The sequence below is a fragment of the Neoarius graeffei genome, chromosome 5 (genome assembly GCF_027579695.1).
Source record: "Neoarius graeffei isolate fNeoGra1 chromosome 5, fNeoGra1.pri, whole genome shotgun sequence".
NCBI lineage: Eukaryota > Metazoa > Chordata > Actinopteri > Siluriformes > Ariidae > Neoarius > Neoarius graeffei.
This window is the reverse complement of record NC_083573.1, coordinates 75,261,561-75,288,230: the sequence shown is the minus strand read 5'-3', so window position 1 is coordinate 75,288,230 and position 26,670 is coordinate 75,261,561. Positions and strand designations below refer to the sequence as shown.

Here is a 26,670-nt window from a genome sequence, read left to right as displayed (position 1 = left end):
CATGCCACACCTCTAGGGGCGCTGTAAGACGGTCCCTTCGGAGACACCAGAACAATAGAAGTAGTAAGGATGCATGCGCATAAACTATTATGTGCGAGACGTCATATTAGCCACAAAGTCAGAAAAATCTGTTCGTAAAATTACATTATAATGACCAAATACAATGAAAAGTATTTTTCCAGTCTCACCTGTGAAAGGTAATCTCATGTGATCTCGTTTGGACGGTAAACCTGTTGGTACAGTTAAACGCAGCACATGAATGAGGCATCTTTATTCTCCGCTTTGACCTATCCAATATGGCGGCGAGGATGACGTATGATTCTACGCGGAAGGCGTCGTCTTTAATGGTCCGGAATAAATTGAATGCTACACGTTGATGGATTAATTTGCTCTTCTACGCCCTTTTTGAGGAATGTATTGTAGGACTTAAACCAACATTTGAAGAGGTGAGATCGCTCCTTTTTTTTTTCCCTATTTTTGCTGGCGGGATGGACTCTGCCCTAAGGGCTATTCTCTCTCTCTCTCTCTCTCTCTCTCTCTCTCTCTCTCTCTCTCTCTCTCACTTTGCACCATTACACAATAAATATTCACAGTGAAAATATTTTGTAAGCGCGTTTCATGAACCAAGTTATAGGATTTGTTGACAACTCGCATCAAGTTCGTTACACTTCTACCCAGCGTGAAGCACTGACAGTCATGTGGTTGTGACGTCATCGTAAACAAATCCGTTCTACTCATCCAGATGACTTCGCAATGGTAACGTTGCCAGATCTTTCCACTCTGGAACCCGTTCTCAAAAGATTGCGTTTTGGGGCACCCAAAACGCTGGTGCCGTGTGGACGCTAGGCCGAAACGATAAACAATTGTATCGGATTCACCTGAATCCGTTGCCGTGTGGACAGGGCCCTAGTGTCTGGCTCACTCGTCTCTCAAATGGGGGAAGGGAACAAGAAATGCAAAATGCACTGTAATGATCAAGGAGGCGTTTGGCTTGGAGGTTGATGCTGATTTGCACGGATTTCTCGGTCAATCTTTCAACCCTCACTCTTTTCTTCTGGTCTGCTGAGTTGTGCAAAGCTAAAGCTGCACCCAAGTTTTCACTCAAACTGCAGCTCTCATCTTTCTCTGACTAGCTTGGGCTCCTATGTTGATCCTCCTGCACATTCATTATATATTGAGCCATGTGTCTGAGTGAAACCTGCTTTGCCTCTCATCACTTGCTTTTAGTTGACCTATTATTGTATGTCAGACTGCCGTGTGAGCACAGGAGCATGTAATTGAGCATTGGAGACCTTTTGGAGGGAGTCGGACTGCTGTCAGAGAGACAGATGGTGTAGTCTACACTGCTTCAGAGGTGTGATGGGGGAAATCTGGATCATGGTGATGGCAGATAGCACAGCAGTTTCTCTCCTGAGTAGCAGGCTCAGCTTAAGGTTAAACCCAGATGAATGTAGATAGGATCATATCTTCACACCTGAAGTGCACAGTCTGACATGTCAGCGATACATAACTCTGATACAGTTCTCCTTCCCCAGCGTCAATGTGCTTGTTCTGGGCAACAGAATAAACGTGTGGGCACTGTGCGCTAAAAGAAAAATGAATTATTTTTCAGTGTGCACTTTAATTTGCTAGTTATGCTGGTGTTCTGCCTTTTATCAAATGTGGCTGGACATTCTCTCAGTACAATCTGAGAGATTAAAGAAAAATACTTGTTAAATATAAAGCAGCTCATGGAACCGGCTTATTCACTCGCATAGCCACTTGTGTAGCAAGCTGAACTATTGATGCACTTGGTCCTCATCTCATTATCTGTAGCCGCTTTATCCTGTTCTACAGGGTCGCAGGCGAGCTGGAGCCTATCCCAGCTGACTACGGGCGAGAGGCGGGGTACACCCTGGACAAGTCGCCAGGTCATCACAGGGCTGACACATAGACACAGACAACCATTCACATTCACACCTACGGTCAATTTAGAGCCACCAATTAGCCTAACCTGCATGTCTTTGGACTGTGGGGGAAACCGGAGCACCCGGAGGAAACCCACGGGGAGAACATGCAAACTCCACACAGAAAGGCCCTCGCCGGCCACGGGGATCGAACCTGGACCTTCTTGCTGTGAGGCAACAGCGCTAACCACTACACCACCGTGCCGCCCACACTTGGTCCTATCGAAAGCAAAATTTTCAAAAAATGGTTCTAAAAACAGGAGTGCGGATGAACGTTGTGGTATTCTTGCAGGCATGGAGATAATCCTAACGCTGTTGCATGTTCAGCATGTCCCTGTCTTTACTGCAGTCAGTAAACCCATTTTACACCACTTGCAGTACATGGATGAAGCAGTGATGCTGCACCAAATATGCTACTATGGAAATCAGTGTGGCTTTTTACAACAGATGTGTACTTGACATGCACTTGAACCATAGTTTTTCACTCGAGTAATATTTGCTACATGATCTCTAATGAGAAACATTATAAAATAGTGTTTATGCTCATTATCGAAACTGTACATGGTTGTATTTCAGCACTTGGTTATATTGAAGCGGTGTGTCTCGTCTCATTCAACGTTCAATGAAGTACTACGTTTTAGGGCTGTTTCGCACATGGTTTGTCTTTTTGAATAACATCAGCTCGGTGTTATTTAAACACAAAAAATTTATATATATATATATATATATATATATATATATATATATATATATATATATATATATATATATATATATATATAAATAAAAATAAAATGAATGCTGGAGTTTCTTGTATCTTATTTTACAGGGAAATACCAGCCCTACCTACAGCAGTAATGTCTCAAGTTCTTAAATATAAAATTTGAGTCAAATGTGGGTTCAGTTTTGACCTTGTGATCATTTCACTTAATTCTTTCAATTATTCCACTTAAATTTTACTGCTTACAGTCAGAATTGCTTGCTTTTAAAAAAGAAAAAAGCAGTAACTAGGTTTTACTTTGGGATGTATACCTTCACTTACAATAGAAAGATGCGTGTAAACTAAGTGCCTCCAACACTATCCTTTATCCATCAAAAATGCCCCCTCTGGAAAATGCTGACCATATGATAAGGTTGTAGATGGGTTTTGTTTTTCTAAGAAAATATTTGTCTCTTTTGAAGCAGGGTATTCTGTTGCACCATTTTAATAAAGACGAAACAGATGTATGACGCGGCAGAGCTTCACATGTGGTTGAAGAAACCTTTCGTTGTCACGTGCACACTTCAAGCACAGTGAGATTCATTCCCTTCATTTAACCCATCTGAAGCAGTGAACACATGTGCGCGCACACCCAGAGCAGTGGGCAGCGCCACTAGAGTGCCTGGGGAGCAGTCAGGGGTCAAGTACCTTGCTCAAGGGCACTTCAGCCCAAGGCTGCCCCACGTTAACCTAACTGCATGACTGTGGAGGAAACCACGCAGACACGGGGAGAACATGCGAACTCCACACAGAAAGGCCCTCGCCGGCAGCTGGGTTCGAACCCAGAACCTTCTTTCCGTGAAGCGACCATGCTAACCACTATACCACCGTGCTGCCATTTTTGAAATGGGAGTCTGTCAAAAAGTGTTCTCTCTGGAAAGCCACAAGGATCGTTACCACTTCAGTTATTACAGTTAACATCATGTACAAGCATTGCTGCACAGGACTTGAAAATTTGTATTTAAAATTTGCATAGATTTCAACAGTTTTTCACTTTTTATGTAACCACCTCTTGTGGATTGAAAGTGGGTCAATTTGAGAAATGCACTATGCTGCCATCTCACCACAAGTAACCTGTCCAGTATATGACCTGTAGCTCTGAAATTCTGTGCAGGTGATTTCCATCCCAAAAGGTCATTTTTTGGCAGCAGAGGAACGCAAAAATCTGAAGCTTTTTTTTTGGGGGGGGGTGGCTATTGTGGACCTGAAGTCTACCCTGATTGTGAAACAGCCCTTTAATAAAAACATATTGCATCCCTGCCGATTTGATATTTCAGAATTATACACATGTGGCTCCAGACAATTTTTATATTCTACATCTTTATTGCCCTAAAGTATCTATCTTTTAATCTTTTATGATTCTTGGATGCCTTTCTGTTCACATATAACTTGTACATAAACATGGGAGAATTATGACTTTTTAATAATGTATGTAAGCTTTTCATAGTATCTGGTTCACGCTTCTGTAATCTCGCTTGCCTTGCTACTACCGTCATCCTTTTCTTCTGCTGAGTTTTGCAGGTAAAATGTCATGAAGGTGCTACTGAGCACTTGGGGGGGAGCTCATTGTCTTAACACTTCTTTGATTATAGGTCACCTATGTATGTATGCATGTATGTATGACCTTTTTGTGTTCTTTACTACTCTAAAGAAATAAAACACGCCACACTCTGCTTATATTGACATGTGCAGCTTGTGTTCAGGTGTCAGTAGCAGCTCTATTCAAGGGATAAGTTATGTAATTGCCAAAATTTATAATGCTATATCATATTATTTTTCTTTAAAGGGGAACTGAAGGCCAATTTTTTAATCATTCTATTTATCTCATATTTTGTTAACTATAGGAATGCGTGTTTGATCGCTATTTTGTCACTGCTATAGCAAGTTGTGAGTTTTGAAATATGCTCTGTAATCAGTCCATATGTCAAAGCAATGGCTGTAAACGAGATTCGTTGAGACCTGTGCAAGCCATCGTAGGACGGAAGTAAAATGTAAATCAAAGTGACCATCTGCCAACGTTGTCAAAAGACGCGCGCGCCGCCTTTTTTCAAATGCTGATGTAATCAAGCCGGAAGTCTTTTGTTTTGATAGCAATCAGGAAAGTTTGAAAAAAGTAGAGAGTAATCCTTTTTAAACTGGTTTTTGTCCAATATTTCGTTTGGAAAAGTTTTCAAAATGGCGGCACTGACACTTCACGTTTCGAAGTCTCGTGAAGATCGCGCAGAAGTGACACCTGCTGTGGACCAAACGAACTAAATTCAACATGGCTAAAAACCGAATAGGCCGATAAGTATAATATTTAATTGCAATTAGTTACCAATACGAGTCACGATAAGGTTACTAAAACCGAAAACGTAATTGATTAACACGTTAATTAAGGAAAGGCAAGGGTGGGTGGGGTTTTTTTTGGGGGGGGGGGGGGGAGTACTGCAGTACTATACATGGTATTTAGATGGATGTTCATGGGGGAGGGGTGAATGTCTGGGGGGGGGGGGATGTCTGTTAGAATGACCCATGGTAAAATATTGGTAGAATTTGTAAGTGATTTATGGGAGGAAATGTACTCTACCTGCCTATGATGGCTTGGTGTTGGGGCACATGGCGACCGTGTTGTGGTCACAGGGACTGCAGAGACGATCCAGAGTCACATATGCGATGGCTAAATGTATGTGGACAGCTAATCATAGACCCTATATGCACTTATTGAAAAGCACATTCCAGAATTGGACCATTATTCTTCTAAGTTATAATAACCTCCTCCAGTCTTCTGGGAAAACTTTCATTACGTTTTGGAGCATGGCCATATTGATTTACGCTCAATCAGCCACAAGAGCATTAGTGAGGTCAGGCACTGGTGTTGGACAAGAAGGCCTGGTACACAGTCAGTCAGTGGTCCAATCCATTCCAAGGGTGTTCAGTTGAGGTCCGGGCTCTGTGTAGGTCACACGAGTTCTTCTAGTCCAGTCTTGACAAACCATGTCTTTATGAACTTTGCTCTACATGGAGCAATTGTCATGCTGGAACAGGTTGCGTGCCCTTTAGTTCCAGTAAAGTGAAATGTTAATGCTGCAGAATAGCCTGTTCTATACAATTGTGTGCCTCCAACTTTGTGGCAAGTGTTGTAGGGAAGACCTGCCTATGGGTGTGATGGTCATCTCATTATCTCTAGCCGCTTTATCTTGTTCTACAGGGTCGCAAGCAAGCTGGAGCCTATCCCAGCTGACTACGGGCGAAAGGCGGGGTACACCCTGGACAAGTCGCCAGGTCATCACAGGGCCGACACATAGACACAGACAACCATTCACACTCACATTCACACCTACGGTCAATTTAGAGTCACCAGTTAACCTAACCTGCATGTCTTTGGACTGTGGGGGAAACCGGAGCACCCGGAGGAAACCCACACGGACACGGGGAGAACATGTAAACTCCACACAGAAAGGCCCTCACCAGCCACGGGGCTCGAACCCAGACCTTCTTGCTGTGAGGCGACAGCGCTAACCACTACACCACCGTGCTGCCCCTCAGGTAGCCATATTTCTGCTATGTAGTGTATGTAGTCAGGGGCATCTCATCAGGGACACTATACATATTTGTTACTTAAGCTTTAAAGTGGTTGCTTTTTACAGGGCATGTGGGGACATTTTATTGAAGGGTAGAAGTCACTCTTTGTGAAAACGTCCTGAGAATGTGATCAGGTGGTTATATTCACCCGTTCAATAAGCTTTGTCTGTAATGTTGCTTTCCGTGTTGCAAAATGTATTGCCTTTTTGTGCTTTTAATGCCTGATTTCAGTGGAACTTGGAATGGGACCTGGGGACCCCCAGGGGTCTGTGAAGCATAACAGGGGGTCTCTGTTTGGTTTTTTGGGGGGAGGAGAAGTTTATTTTAATTCTTTTGAGTGTGTTTGAGATCACAGGCCATCTTTAGCAAAGTAATTATATTCACTACTGTACCTAATGGACTGGTCACTTGAATAGGTTTTAATCCAAGCCTTAATGTCTCAAACTAGTTGCCGATTAAATAATGCCAACTTGGACTTAATGTGCAGAAACTAAACTTTTGTGTCTCCAAAAAGTAGTCAAATATTATTGTTGCAATTTTAATAATGAGCCTGATATTTGAGTACTTGGTTTATATCCATGAAGTCAAGTCAACTTTGTCAAATATGCTATACATGCTCGACATACAGCACAGATGAGATATATCAGTCCTCTCTGACTAGGGTGACCACCTGTCCCGCATAGCGCGTGCGCGTACAGCATTTGAAGCCGAATTTATGCGTCCCGCAAATTCAGAACGTGTCCCGCATAACTGATGCTTGCTGAGGGGGATGTCGCTCTCCCCGGGCCACCCAGGCAGCCAAACGAATATTACTTGACATTTCAGCACACCACCGTCGCCACTATAGACTGTAGAACAAAACCACACACACACCCCTCACAACTGACTGGTTGTTGTCAACTTTTTGTTGTTGCCATGACACCGCACTCACGTGCACAGACAGTGACGAGAGACGCAGATGCAACGCATGCATTGCTTTCATATTAAAAAATGGAGAAAGGTACCGGGGAGATGGCAGGTGAGGCACCGCCACCTCCAGTTAAAAAGAGAAGGTGTATGTACAGGAAAGAGTGGGAAAATGAATATTTGTGGCTGAAAGGGGTTGAGGGGGATACCGAGAGGGCTTTTTGTGACCTTTGCAAAACATCTTTCTCAATCGGACATGCATGCATGGATCTTAGTTCCATGGCGGGGAATACGATGTGAAACGACACAGGCTCGCGGAGACTCACAAGAAACGTGTGCAACAGAAAGAAACGTCTAAATCTATGGATGCTTTCCTCCGACCTAAAAACGACTCTCTAGCTGACAAAGTGACTGCGGTTGTGAGTTAAGAGACTTTTTCTACTGTTTCTGTGGTGCTGAGCCACTACAATTCCTGTTAGTCCACTGAAAACTAAATGGAGACTTGTCACTCGCAGTGGGGGCGGCGTCCCACATTGTCCCTCAAAAACATACCCCTTGCCCCCCCCCTTGGGCTTATGAGCAGGTGGTCACCCTATCTCTGACCCACGGTGCAAACAGGCAATGCAATAAATAAAAATAGAATAACTGAAACAAACAGTATAAACACACTAGATAGGAACTAGACATAGACTAAACAGTATAAATAAACAGTATAAACACTAGATAAGAACAAGACAGACTAAACACTCAGACAATATAAACACTCTAGATATGAACTAGACGTAGACTAAACACTCGTACACATAAATTGGTTCAAATAACCAAACAGTCAAGAAGTTAATCTGTACTAAAGTGGGTTGTAAAATTTTTAGTTAGTAGTTCAGAGCTGTAAAAAGTTTGCAGACAAGTAAGGCGTGAATGCCAGATCTTGCAGATAATGCAGTACAAGTCATTTCCTGCAGCAGACAGCAAGTCCCATCTGATAAATAGCGATCTTGTTCTTGGAAGGTGCAGATATTCACCATTAGCCCAAACTGTTAACAACTTGTGCAGCCATGTGCGTCAATTGCATTATTCGCCAAGTCAATGAGCCTGGAAGCATGTGTGATGCCTTTTTCTAATCGGATTGTGTTGTTGGCTTTTTTGTTCAAGGACACCCGAATCCTGAACACTTCATATGGGAGGAGTATTTAGAAGACAATGGTGCTTCTGCAGTTCCAAGCCAAGCTTTTTGTATGGTGAGCAAAGAATGATCACATCAGTGCAAGATATTTCTATAGTGTGCTTTTTTTTTTTTAAAAAAAGGCACAGTCTGTGTGAAATACATACAGGAGCTCAGATTTGTGTGTTGGTGTCGGAGGCGTAGGTTCAGCTTGAAAGCTGGTAAGGACTCTCGGGTGGGGCAGAACGTGTAGGAGGGAGGCAAACCAGAGGTTGTAATATGGTTAGATCAGTAAACAAACTAATGGGGTTAACGAAGTAATACATCACAGGGTCTTGGTTTTATTCAAGGTATTACTAATTAACAATTATTTGCCAAATGTGGGTGAAATATTAGTGAAATAATAACCAAGTCGAAGTCAGTTATTCACGGAGCCTGAGGCAGATAATGGTTTTACTATAAATACACAGGTAGTGATTTAAAAAAAAAAATCGTATTGCAAAAATGTACAACCCCGATTCCAAAAAAGTTGGGACAAAGTACAAATTGTAAATAAAAATGGAATGCAGTGATGTGGAAGTTTCAAAATTCCATATTTTATTCAGGATAGAACATAGATGACACATCAAATGTTTAAACTGAGAAAATGTATCATTTAAAGAGAAAAATTAGGTGATTTTTTTTAAATTTCATGACAACACCACATCTCAAAGTTGGGACAAGGCCATGTTTACCACTGTGAGACATCCCCTTTTCTCTCTACAACAGTCTGTAAACGTCTGGGGACTGAGGAGACAAGTTGCTCAAGTTTAGGGATAGGAATGTTAACCCATTCTTGTCTAATGTAGGATTCTAGTTGCTCAACTGTCTTAGGTCTTTTTTTGTCGTATCTTCCGTTTTATGATGCGCCAAATGTTTTCTATGGGTGAAAGATCTGGACTGCAGGCTGGCCAGTTCAGTACCCGGACCCTTCTACGCAGCCATGCGCTACGTTCACACTGCAAGGCTTAATGCTCAATTCCGATTTTTTTGTGAAATCCGATATTTTTGTGAGGTCGTTCACATTAACAAATATATGCGACTTGTATGTGATCCTCAGTATGAACGAAAAGCGACCTAAAAGTGTTCCGCATGCGCACTGCAGGATACGACGACGTCACACGCAGTGAGCATGGCCAGTGTTTACGGAAGTAAAACTGCCCGGTTGCGGTATGACTCATCCAATCTAGCTTGAATAGCTGCATCCCCCCAAATGGAAATCAGCTCCCTAACCTCTGCGTCCTTCCATTGAGAAGATTCAGAACCTTCACAGCCCGACGCGTCCCTCGCATTGATGTCATGCGCAGGGGCGCAGATACGTTTTTTGAACTGGGGGGGACAAAAAACTGGGGGGGACAAAGCTGCCAGCAAACCAACCCCAACCCCGATATGCCTGTCAAACTTGTTGTTAGTAACCATAGCAACCAAGCTCGAGCTCGCAACCTGTGCAGTCTGCGCAGCTCAACCAACCGAATATCAGTCTTTGTTTTGTTTTATGTGAGTTGTTGCAACTATGTATACACTGCTGTGCACCTCAATAAACCGAATGGTAATTAGTCTTTTGATTTTTCCGTGAGGTTTGCCTTATGCAAAGAAAGACAGCATAGACGTTTTTTCCTCCCTATAAGTGGGGGGGGACCGAACGAGGTGAATTTAAATATGACTCGTCCCACCCTCTATCTGCGCCCGTGATTATGCGCTATGTTGTTGTAACTTTTTTGAGAGACCCGCCGCCTACTTCAGCGCAGAATAGTGACGTTTGTGGCTTGTTGACGACGTGTAAGTCGGATGAATGCGACCTGGCGGTTCAGACTGAAGTCGCATATGAAAAGAGCGGATAGGAATCGGAATTAGCACCACATATCCAAACGGCCTGGGTCGGATTTGAAAAAATCGGATCTGTGTCGTTCATATTGTCAATAAAAGATCGGATACAGGTCACATATGGGCGAAAAGATCGGATTTGAGTCACTTCAGCCTGCAGTGTGAACGTAGCCATGATGCTGTAATTGATGCAGTATGTGGTTTGGCATTGTCATGTTGGAAAATGCAAGGTCTTCCCTGAAAGAGACGTCGTCTGGATGGGAGCATATGTTGCTCTAGAACCTGGATATACCTTTCAGCATTGATGGTGTCTTTCCAGATGTGTAAGCTGCCCATGCCACACGCACTAATGCAATCCCATCAGAGATGCAGGCTTCTGAACTGAGCGCTGATAACAACTTGGGTCGTCCTTCTCCTCTTTAGTCCGAATGACACGGCGTCCCTGATTTCCATAAAGAACTTCAAATTTTGATTCGTCTGACCACAGAAGAGTTTTCCACTTTGCCACAGTCCATTTTAAATGAGCCTTGGCCCAGAGAAGATGTCTGCGCTTCTGAATCATGTTTAGATATGGCTTCTTCTTTGAACTATAGAGATTTAGCTGGCAACGGCGGATGGCACGGTGAATTGTGTTCACAGATAATGTTCTCTGGAAATATTCCTGAGCCCATTTTGTGATTTCCAATACAGAAGCATGCCTGTATGTGATGCAGTGCCGTCTAAGGGCCCGAAGATCACGGGCACCCAGTATGGTTTTCCGGCCTTGACCCTTACACACAGAGATTCTTCCAGATTCTCTGAATCTTTTGATGATATTATGCACTGTAGATGATGATATGTTCAAACCCTTTGCAATTTTACACTGTCGAACTCCTTTCTGATATTGCTCCACTATTTGTCGGCGCAGAATTAGGGGGATTGGTGATCCTCTTCCCATCTTTACTTCTGAGAGCCGCTGCCACTCCAAGATGCTCTTTTTATACCCAGTCATGTTAATGACCTATTGCCAATTGACCTAATGAGTTGCAATTTGGTCTTCCAGCTGTTCCTTTTTTGTACCTTTAACTTTTCCAGCCTCTTATTGCCCCTGTCCCAACTTTTTTGAGATGTGTTGCTGTCATGAAATTTCAAATGAGCCAATATTTGGCATGAAATTTCAAAATGTCTCACTTTCGACATTTGATATGTTGTCTGTGTTCTATTGTGAATACAATATCAGTTTTTGAGATTTGTAAATTATTGCATTCCATTTTTATTTACAATTTTTACTTTGTCCCAACTTTTTTGGAATCGGGGTTGTATTTCCAACTTCAAAAGTGGCATGTAAATATAATGTGCGCAGAGTTGTCGCTTATCTATATCGACTCACACAAAATACTTTTTTGAAATGGATAAAATGAATCACAGGTTCACCTTACCTTTTTTAACTTTTAGATCAAACTTTGTAGCATCTTTTAGTGCTTTTAGGAACAGCATTTTCTTTCATAATTTGTAGTGATTCTTCACTTGGTGATGAAGCGGTTTGCCGAGTTGCCTGAGGTGATTATCGAATTTCTCAACCAATTAGCGTGCATGATTTTCTATAATCACCTGTGTATTTGTACTAAAACTTCTGAATGGTGATGTTACGTAGGATCAGATCTATCAGATTGACTTGCTTGTAGACTATTATTGATCTCTACAATAATTACACATTTGGATGCATTTAATGTTGTGCCTCAACCATTTTCATATCCTTCATATTTAAAATAACTTTCTTGACCCATATCTTAAAAAAAAAAAAAAATAAATCATGGAATAAAATATCTTGTAAATGTGTCTTGGGGGGTTATATAAGCAACTTTTGTACTAATGAATTCTGCTTATTGTAAAGTGCCATCATGTGTTCGAAGGTAGATGAGATCAGGAGGGCATTCAGAGGACCAGGTTGACGGTGTCAAAAAGGATGGGTTTGCTGAACAATACACGTGTAGAAGTATATACAAAAAAGAAACTTTCAAAATAAAGAGCACTAGATAATCCTGCTCAAATGGCACTATTTATAATGGGTTAAAAAGTGCTTCTCACTCAGGTGAGAAAACGCGTAGGCAGACATGCCTGTATGCACCATTTATTTATTTAATTTATTTTTTTGCGCCGTTTAGCTAGCTAGTGTTGGCTGTTTTACAAAATGTTCCTTTCACTTTGTAACATTTCATATCATGTGAGTATGAAATTTGGTTTATTTAAGAGAAACAGTCGCACGAGTTGGGATATTTTATTTTATTTTTTTAATTCAATTCATGATGCCGTTTACTAAGTTAACTAGCCACCTAGACAGCAAGCTTATGCCAATATAAACATGCCAGTAGCTTACTTTGGATGAGAATGCAAGGGAAAATGTGTGGTGTGGGTCCCCCCCCCAAAAAAAAAAACAAACTTTTTTACAATCAATAAAAATGTGTTTAAAAATATATATATATTTGCAATATTATGAAACTACTTCCCATTCCATGCATCTATCTTCATCAATAACTAATATACTAACTGTCCAGGACAAGGTGGTGTTGAGTGACTGTTCATTTGCAGTAAGCCTACCCTACAGTGTGCGCAGAGCTGGATTGTATGGACCATAAACCCTGTCTGATGGCGTATGAAGTGTGTGACAGTGCAAGGATTGAATGAATAAAAAAAAAGGGGGGGGGGGGGTCTGTTTAGCTGTAATCACAGGTCTCAATATCGAGGGGGTTATTTCAGCCTTCCTGAAATTGGTAGGAACATGTCTCATGCCCCTTTTCCACCAAAGCAGTTCCAGGGCTGGTTTGGGGCCAGTGCTTAGTTTGGAACCGGGTTTTCTGTTTCCACTGACAAAACTGGCTCTGGGGCCAGAAAAACCGGTTCCAGGCTAGCACCAACTCTCTGCTGGGCCAGAGGAAAGAACCGCTTACGTCAGTGGGGGGCGGAGCTGTTAAGACCAATAACAAGACCGCAAAAGATCGCCACTTTTAAGCGACGAGAAGCAGCAGCTGTACAAATGCGAAGTCATCCATTATTATTGTTGCTGGTGCTTCTTCCGTGTTGTTTTTGCGTCGATGTTCGCACCAAGGTTTATGCAAACGCAGCGACATAACTGACGTATACAGCGACGTAGTGACGTGGCTTCCCTTAGCACCGTGAGCTATGGAAAAGCAAACTGGTTCTCAGCTGGCTCGCAAGTTGAATGAGTTGTGAACCAGCACCAGCACTGGCCCCGATCCGGCCCTAGAACTGATTTGGTGGAAAAGGGGTATCTGCCATGCCTACTTAACCATAAGTGTAGATTTAGCATGTTTCTATATCTTGGTGCAGATCAAATATCTCCACAAGGAGGGGAATATATAAATGTTTTACCCTTGTGAGCCATTTGGTTTCTATGAGGAAAGTGACTGACTTGTAGGTTTTATTAATAAAAGCTAAAAGAACCAAAAGGTTTCCTTTTTGTTACTGGCATTAAGGTTAGGATTAGAGTTGGGTTTTAGAGTTAGGATTTTGCTGTGCCTCAGGATTAGTGGTGGGTTTTTTTTTTTCATAATTATTCATAAAATGTATCCGTCATGTCCCGAGTGAAAAAGGGCGTCCTTAAGGTTGTACACATTTTTGAATGAATGGCAGTTTAATTAAAGCAGGCTCACTGCTCTTTCACAACAGCTAGTTGTAAACTGTGTGACCTGTAGATGTGGTTTATCACACTGTCAGAAAGCCAAGTGAAGGCTCTGATCTACACTGTCTGTCTATAGAGAGCCCCTCATGGATTTCAGAACAACATGAAGGTAGAGGTGGTTGACAGGAGAAACCCCATGCTGATCCGTGTGGCCTCGATTGTTGACGCTGAAGACTACAGAGTCAAGGTGAGTAAGAGAGGAACATGGACTCCAGTTTCACATCCAGCACGTCTGGGCAAGGGACATGTGCTGACGGTGTTCTCTTAAACGTCTTTCATGGGCATTATTATTAGCACCAAGTTTTTACATGTACATCACGGTTAGAACTAGTGTGTTTATATTGCAGATGCCCCATGGACTTTTGTCAGAACTAGGTGTTTATTGGACATGTCCCGTGGATGATATTGCTGGAACTTTTTTGACGATTTGGAGTTTTTCTGAGGATGACCTTGTAATAGACTTTATGGCAAAACCTGTCTGATTTTAACATTAAATTCTTAACTCGGGGCCTCGTTTTGTCTGGTTACAGTGGTCTTTACTACAGAGAATGAAGTGACACTGCCAAGTGTGTGTACTGGTACATGTGTATCAGGGTCGTTGGCGCTATGAAGACCTTATTCTTACTAGCCACTTTATTAGACACTGCCTGTGCCTTATTGCATCTTGGCACAATATTTGAGTGGCTTGCCCTAATTAGGGACTTGGCATTCTTGTAATTCAGCAATGATTTGTAAATTGGCAAGACTGAAGAGTTTGTAATACAACTCCAGTTTCAGAAAAGTTTGGGATGCTGTGTAAGCTGTAAATAAAAACAGAATGCGATAATTTTGCAAATCATAAATATTAGCCTTCATTGAAAAGGGTACAAAGACAATACATCTCATGTTGAAACTGGTTTTTTTTTTTTTTTTGGGGGGGGGTATTTTAATTTATTTTTAATTTTTTAAAATGTATGCTCCTTTCGAATTTGATGCCAGTAACACATTGCAAAAAAAGTTGGGACAGGGGCATGTTTTACCACTGTTACATCACCTCTAACAACACACTAAACGTTTGGGGAACTGAAGAGACCAACTGCTGTAGTTTTGAAAGAGAAATATTGTCCCATTTTTGCCTGATGTACAGTTTCAGTTGCTCAACAGTTCAGGGTCTCCTTTGTCATATTTTGCTCTTCATAATGCGCCAAATGTTTTCAATGGGAGACAGGTCTGGGCTGCCAGCAGGCCAGTTTAGCGCGCCCCCCCCCCCCCCCCCCCCCCCCTTTTTTTTTTTTTTTTTAAATTGTTATATAAAACTATAGAGCCATGCTGTTTTAATATGTGAAGAAAGTGGTTTGGCATTGTCTCTTGCTGAAATAAGACCTTTCCTGAAAGATTTTGTCTGGATGGCAGCACATTGCTCTGAAGTGTGTGTGTGTCAGTCATTCAGCAGTAATGATGCCTTTCCAGATGTACAAGTTACCCATGTCTCATCTCATTATCTCTAGCCGCTTTATCCTGTTCTACAGGGTTGCAGGCAAGCTGGAGCCTATCCCAGCTGACTACGGGCGAAAGGCGGGGTACACCCTGGACAAGTCGCCAGGTCATCACAGGGCTGACACACAGACAACCATTCACACCTACGGTCAATTTAGAGTCACCAGTTAACCTAACCTGCATGTTTTTGGACTGTGGGGGAAACCGGAGCACCCGGAGGAAACCCACACAGACACGGGGAGAACATGCAAACTCCGCACAGAAAGGCCCTCGTCAGCCACGGGGCTCGAACCTGGACCTTCTTGCTGTGAGGCGACAGCGCTAACCACTACACCACCGTGCCGCCCGTTACCCATGTCATGTGCACTAATGCACCCTCATACAATCACAGATGCTGGCTTTTGAACTGTGCACTGATGAGCTGGATGGTCCCTCTCCTCTTTAGCCTGGAGGACATGGTGTCCATGATTTCTAATTTTGATTTGTCAGGCGGGGCGGCACGGTGGTGTAGTGGTTAGCGCTGTCGCCTCAGAGCAAGAAGGTCCGGGTTCGAGCCCCGTGGCCGGCGAGGGCCTTTTGTGCGGAGTTTGCATGTTCTCCCCGTGTCCGCGTGGGTTTCCTCCGGGTGCTTCGGTTTCCCCCACAGTCCAAAGACATGCAAGTTAGGTTAACTGGTGACTCTAAATTGACCGTAGGTGTGAATGTGAGTGTGAATGGTTGTCTGTGTCAGCCCTGTGATGACCTGGCGACTTGTCCAGGGTGTACCCCGCCTTTCACCCGTAGTCAGCTGGGATAGGCTCCAGCTTGCCTGTGACCCTGTAGAAGGATAAAGCGGCTACAATTAATGAGATGAGATTTGTCAGGCCACGGGACAATTTTTTTTTTTTTTTCCCCACTTCGCCTCAGTCAGTCATAAGAGTTTGGGCCCAGAGAAGGTGGCTGTGTTTCTGGACATTGTTTATATCTGGTTTTAACTTGCATTTGTGGATGCAGTAGTGAACTGTTTTCACAGATGATGGTTTTCTGAAGTGTTCCTGAACCCATACAGTGATTTTCCACTACAGACACGTGTCTGCTTTTAATGCAGTGTCTCCTGAGGGCCTGAAGATCACAGGCATCCAATGTCCGTTTTCAGCCTTGTCTCTTGCATACAGAGATTTCTCCAGATTCTCTGAATCTTTTAATGATATTATGTACCCTAGATGATGTGATCCCCAAATTCTTTGCAATTTTACATTGAGGAACGTTATTCTTAAATTGTTGCACTGTTTTCCCACACAGTCTTTCACAGAGCGGTGAACCCCTCCCCATCTTTACTTCTGAGAGTCTCAGCCTCTCTGGGATGCCCTTTTTATATCCAGTCATGTTACTGACCTGTTGCCAATTAACCAAATTTGGGGTTTGTGTGTTAGCATTGCACAACTTTTCCAGTCTTTTGTTGCCACTGTCAGCTTTTCTGAAAAGTGTTGCTGACCTCAAATTCAAAATAGCATATTTTTCAAAAAAAAAAAATTCCTCAGTTTCGACATTTGATATGTTATCTTTGTACCATTTTTCAATTAAATGTAGGGTTTCCATGATTTTCTACTCTTCAGTCTGTTTTTATTTGCTTTACGCAGTGTCTCAACTTCTTTGGAATTGGGGTTGTATATCTGGGGAAACAAAAGAATGGACTGTGTTGATTGTATAAGCGTGAGCCAAAGCTCAAAGAATGCATCATGTGGTGTTAACGTTTTCTGTCATCTCCATTATGAAACTTTATTCCCTAGTTGTATTTGTTCCTAATTGCATGATCAGATGTGAGCCATTAGGAGTGTGTAGCTCGAATGCAGGTCAGAAGTGCCTTTTGAATGTATTGATTTTGATCAGACACGATCTAGTTCATGTCCGACTACAGCAGTCCTGACTGAGAATTGTTTTATCTATATATTGATTGTAACATTTACTTCAGTTTTGCTCCATTACTTTCATTTTATTTTTCAACTTCTATGGGAGACTGTTTTGGGTTCATCATATTGACTAAACGTGTAACAGGTGGTACAATAAAACTTGATTTAATGGATCATATTGTACTCACACTTCAAGTGAAGGAGTCGCACTGCTTTCTTTTTACTGAAAATAGAAATGAGAGTCGAGTAAGCTCTGGGACCACAAGTTTGATCTGCACTTAATGATGTTTGCTAGGATTTCACTGTTGATGCAACTGAAACTTAATGTTTCTTAACTGAATACTGTGGTGAAATCACATTAGAGCCTCATCAGATGCTGCCTGTTGAGATGGTCCAGATGCAGCATACTTGAATTGGAGTCTGCTGTGAATTTGATTGCCCCCCCTTTTTTTGGTGGGGGGGGTGTATTTTTAAAAGTGCATCAGAGCAGTCTCGCATATGCCATTATCAGAAGGCATGATGGAGGTCATTACAAAAGCCAGAATATAATACTTTTACAATCAGCTTGGTGACCAATTGTGTAACTGGGGGAAAAAAAAATGGTTAGCATTTTTGTGGCATAATCAGACTTGAATATTCGTCCATCTGCTGGTAAATCAACTTCTCTGACTCACACACACTTGCGTCCAAGCTCATTTAGAGCCTTGGTTTTATTGGCCTGGCATTATTTTATTATGTAACCTATATTTTATGCCCCCCTTTAACAGGTGCACTTTGATGGCTGGCACTCTAAGTTTGACTTCTGGGTCGATTCTGACCTGCCAGACCTTCATCCTGTAGGCTGGTGTGCGAGGACGGGTCACCCCCTGGAACCGCCGCTGAGTGAGTGTAAATTTATAAGCCTTCATGTTACTGTATGCTGTGCTGCACAAGGTCATTTAAAGGCCAGGGATGTGTTTCTCAAACTTTTTTTTTTTTAAACATGACGTGTACATGGAAAAAATGTAATATGTGGTAAAATGACCTCTAATACCCCTTTTCCACCAAATCAGTTCCAGGGCTGGTTCGGTGCTGGTGCTGGTTCATAACTCGTTCAACTTGCAAGCCAGCTGAGAACCAGTTTGCTTTTCCATAGCTCGCGGTGCTAAGGGAAGCCACGTCATTGTGTCGCTGTATGTCAGTTACGTCACTACGTTTGCATAAACTTTGGCGTGAATATTGAAGCAAAAGCAACATGGAAGAAGCAGCAACAACAATAATGGATGACTTCGCGTTTGTACAGCTGCTGCCTCTCGTTGCTTAAAAATGGCGATCTTTCACAGTCTTGTTGTTGGTCTTAACAACACCCCCCCCCGCTGATGTAAGCGGTTCTTTCCTCTGGCCCAGCAGAGAGTTGGTGCTAGCCTGGAACTGTTTTTTCTGGCCCCAGAGCCAGTTCTTTGTCACTGGAAACAGAAAACCCGGTTCCAAACTAAGCACTGGCCCCGAACCAGCCCTGGAACTGCTTTGGTGGAAAAGGGGCATAACTGTACCACTGCATTGGTCCGTACTGAAAACGGCTCATGATGAACAATGAACGGATCAACTACTGCAACTGTCTGGCCCAGGGGTGCAAGACTCGGCATCTTTTGTTTTAGCGTTGTGCCTTATTTAACACACCTGATTTAGCTGATTAAATAATTACCCAGGCCTCCATGGACTGTAGCTGGTGTGCTAAATGAAAGAAAACACACATCTCTAGGAGTCCATCATGACCTGAGCTTTACACTCCTGACCTTGCCTGTTGCCAGAGACCATCTTTTTATTAAAAAAAAAAAAAAAACCACAAGACATGACTTGTCCAGGAGCAGCTGCCTTAAGAAGAATTTGTATCCAGTACCATACAACCATTAATGAATGTTTCACAAGTGCAAACATGGGGTAGGATGCTTTAAGCTCGCTGGCTAATTTCTGTTCTTGATGTAATCTTGGCATCATTTTGGAAGTATCTAACATGCAAACCTTTTTCCTTCTCACGTTTCATCTCACTTGTTGTGGCAAGCAGAGAAATCAGACTCGTATTACTGTGCCAAAGCAGCATTACTCATAGATCTAGCGATGACCTTTTCACTTCTCACCCTGACTTCTTTGAGATCTGAGCTGACATTTGGCTGTTGATTGTTCTACTTGATATGGTTACTGTGCTGTCTGTACATGAGATTTGCACTTGAATGATCTTGTGATAGCAAGACGATGATCATTTTAAGGGGGGAGGCATCATGTGTCGCAATTCCACAGTTGCAGTGTGGCGCCACTGTGTACTGACTATGCAAGTGCCACCTTATATAACCTCAGTTCACAATGTAATCCTCTGTGATTGAGTGACCTGCAGCACTGTCCAGGAAAAGAACAGATTTTGCAACGTCGGTTTGAATCCTGGTGTTGACGTAAAAGGTTGAGCTCAGACCTACATGGGTCTTTTTAGGGTTTCTTTTTTTTGTGTGGGTGGGTGGGTGTGTGGAACTGGTATGTTGTTTGACAATGAGTACTTAGTCCATCTTTCAGTTTCTTCTCCAAGCCTGTTTTAGCTGGAAAAATGAGGTAAATAATCCACTTTTCTTGTTTATTACACCTGCAGCTGTCTCCATAACACGCCTACTGGTGACGTTAAGCAAACATCACCAGAATATATTGGTCCGTTGGAGCTCAAAACGAGGGGGCCTCATGCTGTATAGTCTTATGACTCGACTGTCACTGATTTTGCTGCATGAATCTACAGCACTGGGCTCATTAGTTATCCTATTGCCTCACTTTGTATCATTTCTGTCGCTGGTGCTGCTTCTAAACTCGGTTAACAAAAAAAAATCACAAATAATCCTCTTTAACTGCAGATAAGATGTGGATGCCCAAAATATGACATTTTTTCCATGTTTGTTTGAAAGTCCAGGGCTCAGCCCTGCTAGCCCATTTGATCTGAAACACCCCGGTTATAGTTTTGTTTGGTGGGTTTATTCATTTTTCTGTCCCCTTAACCTTTTTTTTCCTTTTCTTTTCTGGAAGCTGCTATTTCCGTAAATTTATTTGGGCGTTTATTTTTGCCTTTTCACAGCAAACGCAGGACCTTCTGACCTCAAGAGCTCCATGACGCAGGGAGTGTGCCCAACCCCAGGCTGCAGAGGGGTGGGCCACATCAAGGGTGCAAAATACACAGGACACCACAGGTATGGCATGACATTTTGTCCTAGCTGTAGTTGCCGAAAACCTTTTCTAACCGAGCACTGGAATCAGTTCCTGTTAAATCAGTCCAGATTGCACGTGACGGAGTTGTTGCACTGAAGGCTCACCCGTCACGCCATGCAAGTCTTTTAATCCACGCAGAGGGCATTTTAGAGGGGAGTGTAGGATCATCTGGAAACCAGGTTTAAAAGGGGGGGGTTATCCTGAGGATCTTCAGCTTAAAACCTGCCTGCATTTAAGCAGGAGTGCTCAGCAGGAGGTTGTCAGTCCAGCTGCATTAAAAATTCTGGATAAGGAACTAGCATGACTGAAAAGCGACAAGTTATTGTAACTTATACGTACACATCCTTCCTGTGATCAGAGCATTTATTCCATCCCCCAGGCTTTTATGTAGTCTGACAGTCCTCTATCTTGTCCGAGTTTCTTGTCAAGCCTCCAGCTTTGTGCTGCAACTGTATGCCTATGCCACTCCTCCGCAGTTTTCTCTCGCAGCCCTTGCAGATCAATAGTGTCACCTGGAGAAATATCAAGCGACCTTTTGATTGATGTGAAACAAAGTGTAGTAAGAACTGTAATCTGCTGTTTTAAGCATCATTCTGCCTTACTGTATTTTGATCCATCCACCCCTCATCTGAATGCCTCCATAAAGTCTGGAATGTATTTATCTGCTTTGCTGTTCACTTTTTCCAGCCGTGTAATCACAGCGGAATCAGTCGGGAGTAGAACATGCATACTTATCTTCGTCCTTAGAGAGGCTGGGGTCCTTCAGAGAGCCATTTCTGATTAGAAAGGGTATGAGAGATGCAGCGTTTTATTATCCATGCGCAGAAAATGTTCTTCTCAGTTACTGAATAGAGCTGAGCGTCATTAGTGAATAATTTGCATTCTATTTGCATACATTAACATATGATTGCCCCAAGACTAACCATTTAAGCTTCGCAGTAGCATTTACTTTTTCATCAAAAGTCACATGTAGAAAGGGAAAACAGTATTCAGACAACTAGGATGCTTAGCAGAGTTCATCATCGTTGGGAAAGACATCCAGGAGAACATGACGATGGGTTTTTCATCTCTTTTTGATGAGCTACCGTAAATGATTAGGACACCTTGAAGGCTGCTTATGCGAAGGGCTCTTAATGAGATTATTGCTGTAAACTAGTCCTTCCTGTTTATACCTATAGGACACTAATTAACGTTCTTTAATAGAAACATAATTTGACATGCATGTTAGTGGCGTACTTGGAGTTGCTTCGTATTGTTTTTGCAGTGTCTGCATTTCCATTCTTTTTCCGTTAATTGGAAATGGATTAGCTGATCCATTTATCTGACGGTGAAAATGGTGGGGTAGATGTGAGTGATTTCCAGTACAATTGAATTAGAAAAGCAGCCCAAACTGAATTTTTATTTTTAAAACCAGTTTAATTCAAATCAATTCCAATTCAGTTTTTTAATATAGTGCTGTTAATATGGACCCAAAGCAGCTTCAGAAATTTGGATTTAGATCCCGAATGAGCTCAAGCCAGTGGCAAAGGGGGGGGAATCCCTGAAATAAGGAAGGAGCCTTGAGAGAAACCGGACCCAAAAGACATCCCATCCTCTTTTGGTTAACGCCAGAAGTGTGATTTGAGTCCTTACTCGACTCTGCCACACCTTTTATACTGTACAAAGTCGAACAGTACTGAAGGTGTTGAACGGGTCTTCGGTTTGAGCATCGGTCATCTTTTTAAATTTTGTCAGAGGTTTCGCTTTAAAGGAACAGTCCACCGTACTTCCATAATGAAATATGCTCTTATCTGAATTGAGACGAGCTGCTCCGTACCTCTCCGAGCTTTGCGCAACCTCCCAGTCAGTCAGACGCGCTGTCACTCCTGTTAGCAATGTAGCTAGGCTCAGTATGGCCAACGGTATTTTTTGGGGCTGTAGTTAGATGCGACCAAACTCTTCCACGTTTTTCCTGTTTACATAGGTTTATATGACCAGTGATCTGAAACAAGTTCAGTTACACAAATTGAAACGTGGCGATTTTCTATGCTATGGAAAGTCCTCACTATAATGACAGGCGTACTAACACCTTCTGCGCGCTTCGGCAGCGCATCGATATCTGAGCTCCGTATCAATGCGCTGCCGAAGCGCGCAGAAGGTGTTAGTACGCCTGTCATTATAGTGCGGACTTTCCATAGCATAGAAAATCGCTACGTTTCAATTTGTGTAACTGAACTTGTTTCAGATCACTGGTCATATAAACCTACGTAAACAGGAAAAACGCGGAAGAGTTTGGTCGCATCTAACTACAGCCCCAAAAAATACCGTTGGCCATACTGAGCCTAGCTACATTGCTAACAGGAGTGACAGCGCGTCTGACTGCGTCTGACTGACTGGGAGGTCGCGCAAAGCTCGGAGAGGTACGGAGCAACTCGTCTCAATTCAGATAAGAGCATATTTCATTATGGAAGTACGGTGGACTGTTCCTTTAAGTCTATAGTATCCAAGTGATCTCATTATGCTGCTACTCATGTATGGTAGTAAAACATGGACTTTGCACCATAATCAAGTCAGGCAACTCTGCGCAATTCAACAGCGTCATCTTGGAAAGATTTTAAAGATCAAATGGGACAACTTTGTCAGCAATGAAGTTCTCATCAGAGCAGGTGTCGAAGATGGAGTTCCAACTAGTTAGAACATACTTGCGCTGGCTCGGCCACGTGTCCAGAATGGATAATGAAAGGCCAGTTAACGCCCTCTTTTATGATGAATTATCCCAAGGAACACGTCCAGTTGGACATCCTCAACTTGGATATAAAGATGCGTGCAAAACTGCCCTGAAATGTGATGTACTCGTCCAATGGAAATCAAAGGTAGAAAACTGAAAAGAAAGGAGACGGCTGATTTTGTCAAGCGTGTGACAGGGTTGATGAGAGAGGAGTCAGCAAATACAAGAAGCAAAGGATAAAAAGAAGAATGGAAACGTTATACTAGATAGTTAATTGACCTTTTGTTTAAACGGACTGTGTATACGCCTGTCTTATTGTGATTTTGTCTTGTACTCGTATCGAGTGAAGGTGTGCGTTTTATCCCCTGAATGAGAACTGAGCAGAAACTGCTTATTAAGCTCCGTCTTCAGGCTATCCAAATGAAAGCATCCACAGCTGTCACAGGATGTCTATGGCACGACCCACAGCAATCTCACGGCAGTCTTTAGGCTATCCTTGTCAGGCCATCCTCAGCAGGGAATGATTCTCAGATGAAGGAACCTCCAAGCAGGAGTAGAGCATCAAGATGGCTCAGGCAGGACTGGAGGGCAAATAGTCAGGATCAACATCTCGCCAAGCAGTAGGAGTAATGTGTAGTTCTACAGAGAGAAAGAAAAGGGGGGGAGACCCAAACCGTGACAGTCAGATGAACAATGATTTGGAAATTTTGTAAGTTACTTCTAGACTAGTGTTGTAGTCCAGTCTCAAGTCCCCAGTGTTCAAGTCCGTCATTTAAAAAAAAAAAAAAAAAATTTAATTTAAAAATTGGAGTCGAGTCCCCTATTGATCGGAGTCGAGTCCGAGAACCGTACCATTTTGACAGTGGCTGTTTTAGTACCATTTAATGTTAGTTTGTTCCTGAACATGACTTATGAACAGGTGAATGTGCATTCTCTTTGTTAGGGAGTGAGACACATTCTGAAAGAGATGATTGGGAGACAGGTGTAAGTGCAGAAGTTTTTTTTTTTTTTTTTTTTTTTTTTTTAAATTAATACAAGTGAAGACAGGTAAACAGTGAAATGGGCAATAGGTCGAGCAAGGCACAAACAAGCTTAGCAGAATCAAAGACCAGAAATGGGAAATCTGGGATCAGGAAACCAAACAAGGAAATAAAGCTTGGTAATGTGTCAGCAATGCAGCTCAATACTTCGCAAAGTGTGTTCACTTTTTATATAGACTTGCTGATTTGTGCCTTAATCCTGTGCAGGTGCGAGTTGTTTACGGCACGTGCGCACGAGAGTCCACTTGTAGTGCACCCGAGAGTCTATCTGATGCACACGCCAAGGTGCGCAGGTGTGACATTCTTGCACGAAATTAGTACAAAATTAATGTAGAGATAAATATCTTGTGCCAAACTTATTACGGCATGTTACAAAAAAAAAAAAAAGTCCTCGTCTCCAATTTACGAGTCCGAATGCAGTTAACGTCAGTCATCAGTGCTTAAGTCGAGTCATGAGTCCTTAAAATTAAGGCACGACTTGTCTCAGTCCTGGACTCGAGTACTACAAGCCTGATTTTTAACCATCCAAAGTGAAACTGTCTCATCTCATTATCTGTAGCCACTTTATCCTGTTTTACAGGGTCGCAGGCAAGCTGGAGCCTATCCCAGCTGGCTACGGGCGAAAGGCGGGGTACACCCTGGACAAGTCGCCAGGTCATCACAGGGCTGACACATAGACACAGACAACCATTCACACTCATGGTCACACCTACGGTCAATTTAGAGTCACCAGTTAACCTAACCTGCATGTCTTTGGACTGTGGGGGAAACCGGAGCACCCGGAGGAAACCCACGGGGAGAACATGCCAACTCCGCACAGAAAGGCCCTCGCCGGCCACGGGGCTCGAACCCGGACCTTCTTGCTGTGAGGTGACCGCGCTAACCACTACACCACCGTGCCGCCCAGATTCTTAACTATTTATGCCAAACTTTTATTTTATTTTTTTTTTAAATTCTTTTCAGTTATCAGAATTGTCTAGGTCCCTTACAATGACTTATCCTCAGTCTTAGGATTTTAACCATGTCTGTGTATAAAATGATGTTAATTGCAGCTTAGTGAGAAGTGGAGGTTCAAATACTGATAACATGATGGCACTGTTGTGTGACAGATTTGCTGTACTGAAGCCAGAGTTTGAGAGGCAAAAATAATTGTTCCGACCAAAAAAAGCACGCTAAAACATGACGTACTTCTCAAAGCTCACCCGGTCTTTTACAAGGCAGCAGGGAGCCCTTTTAAACCTCTTCAAAATATCGTATGACCTCCTTAAGTATGCATTGATTTTTGTCTGGAAACCATCTGTACTGTAGAAAAGGGTGCCATGCGGTGAAGCGCAACCCTTTTGACTGCAGTAATTTTAGCCTCCTCACAGCCACGCACGTTAATCTATTTTTACCTGCTTCCTAAAACCCTCTCCTTTTCTTCTTATTTCTGCTTTTAAAAATAGTCTAATTGTCCAAGATGAGCATTTGGAAATTCAGAGATCAAGGATCAGTGTAAATGATGTATGTATAGAACATGCACATGGTGCACAGTGCATTGCTAGAGTTCTAGAGCATTTTTGGTAGGAATTATGCTCTTATCGTTCTCTAACTGTTCATGTCGTATCTTTCCCTCCCTTCTGGTCCTATTGTTCTACTGTTATTCACACTAGCACAGATTATTTAACTGTGCTACAATATCGAAAGACATTGGACGTTTATACAGTGTACGTAAGAGGCTTTTGGTGTGCTTGAGTGCTAGTGTTGGTTTTGTGTCAGGAGGAATTTCGCTCTGTTCTTCAGCCTGGATGGTGACGGTGCTAATTTAAAAGCTCTTCATTTATTTAGGAAGACCTGCACATTCATGCAGTTATCCAATCAACCATTCATGTGGCAGTGACACTGTACATGAAGACACATGGATACACTTCACAAGCTTCAAGTAATGTTCACATTTTAAACATCAGAATGGGGGGGGGGGGGATCTGATCTCTGCGACTTTGACCATGGCATGTTGGAGCTGGTTTGATCATTTCAGAAACTGTTGATCTGGGATCTTTACACAACAGTCTTTAGACCAGGCAACCTTTTTACAACAGGCACAGGTTCACCTCAACTGAACAGTTGAAGCTTTTCAGTTTTAATGAATGTGTCCATTGTAGCCTTAGATTCCAGACCTTTGCTGATGAGTGGAACCTCATGTGGTTTTCTGCTGCTGTAGCTCATCCGCCTCAAGGTACGATGTGTGCTTTGGGATGCTTTTCTGTTCACCATAGTTGTACTTGCCGCTTTAACTCCTATCTGCTGAAGCATTACATGGTCCATGTACAGTATGAGGTCAATAAAGGTGGTGACTGGGGTCCTCCCTGATGCACTCGTAAGAAGAGTTCAAATAGGTCATCAGGTGTTTCAGCAAGAGCAGTGATCGGTGTAGGAATGGAGAACTGCTAGATGTTTAAGGGTAGCATCTGCCTCCGGGG

At 42.7% G+C, this 26,670-nt stretch overlaps 1 protein-coding gene across 6 annotated transcripts in view; it reads left to right on the top strand.

Annotated features, from left to right (window-relative positions):
* LOC132887063 (lethal(3)malignant brain tumor-like protein 4) overlaps window positions 1-26,670 on the top strand; it is a 156,608-nt gene that overhangs the window by 51,327 nt on the left and 78,611 nt on the right. For all 6 annotated transcript variants that reach the window (XM_060922396.1, XM_060922397.1, XM_060922398.1 and 3 more), the window contains 4 exons: window positions 8,329-8,414; window positions 13,957-14,067; window positions 18,013-18,127; window positions 20,334-20,445. In XM_060922396.1, the coding sequence (XP_060778379.1) occupies window positions 8,329-8,414; window positions 13,957-14,067; window positions 18,013-18,127; window positions 20,334-20,445 (424 nt within the window). The remainder of the gene's footprint in view (window positions 1-8,328; window positions 8,415-13,956; window positions 14,068-18,012; window positions 18,128-20,333; window positions 20,446-26,670) is intronic.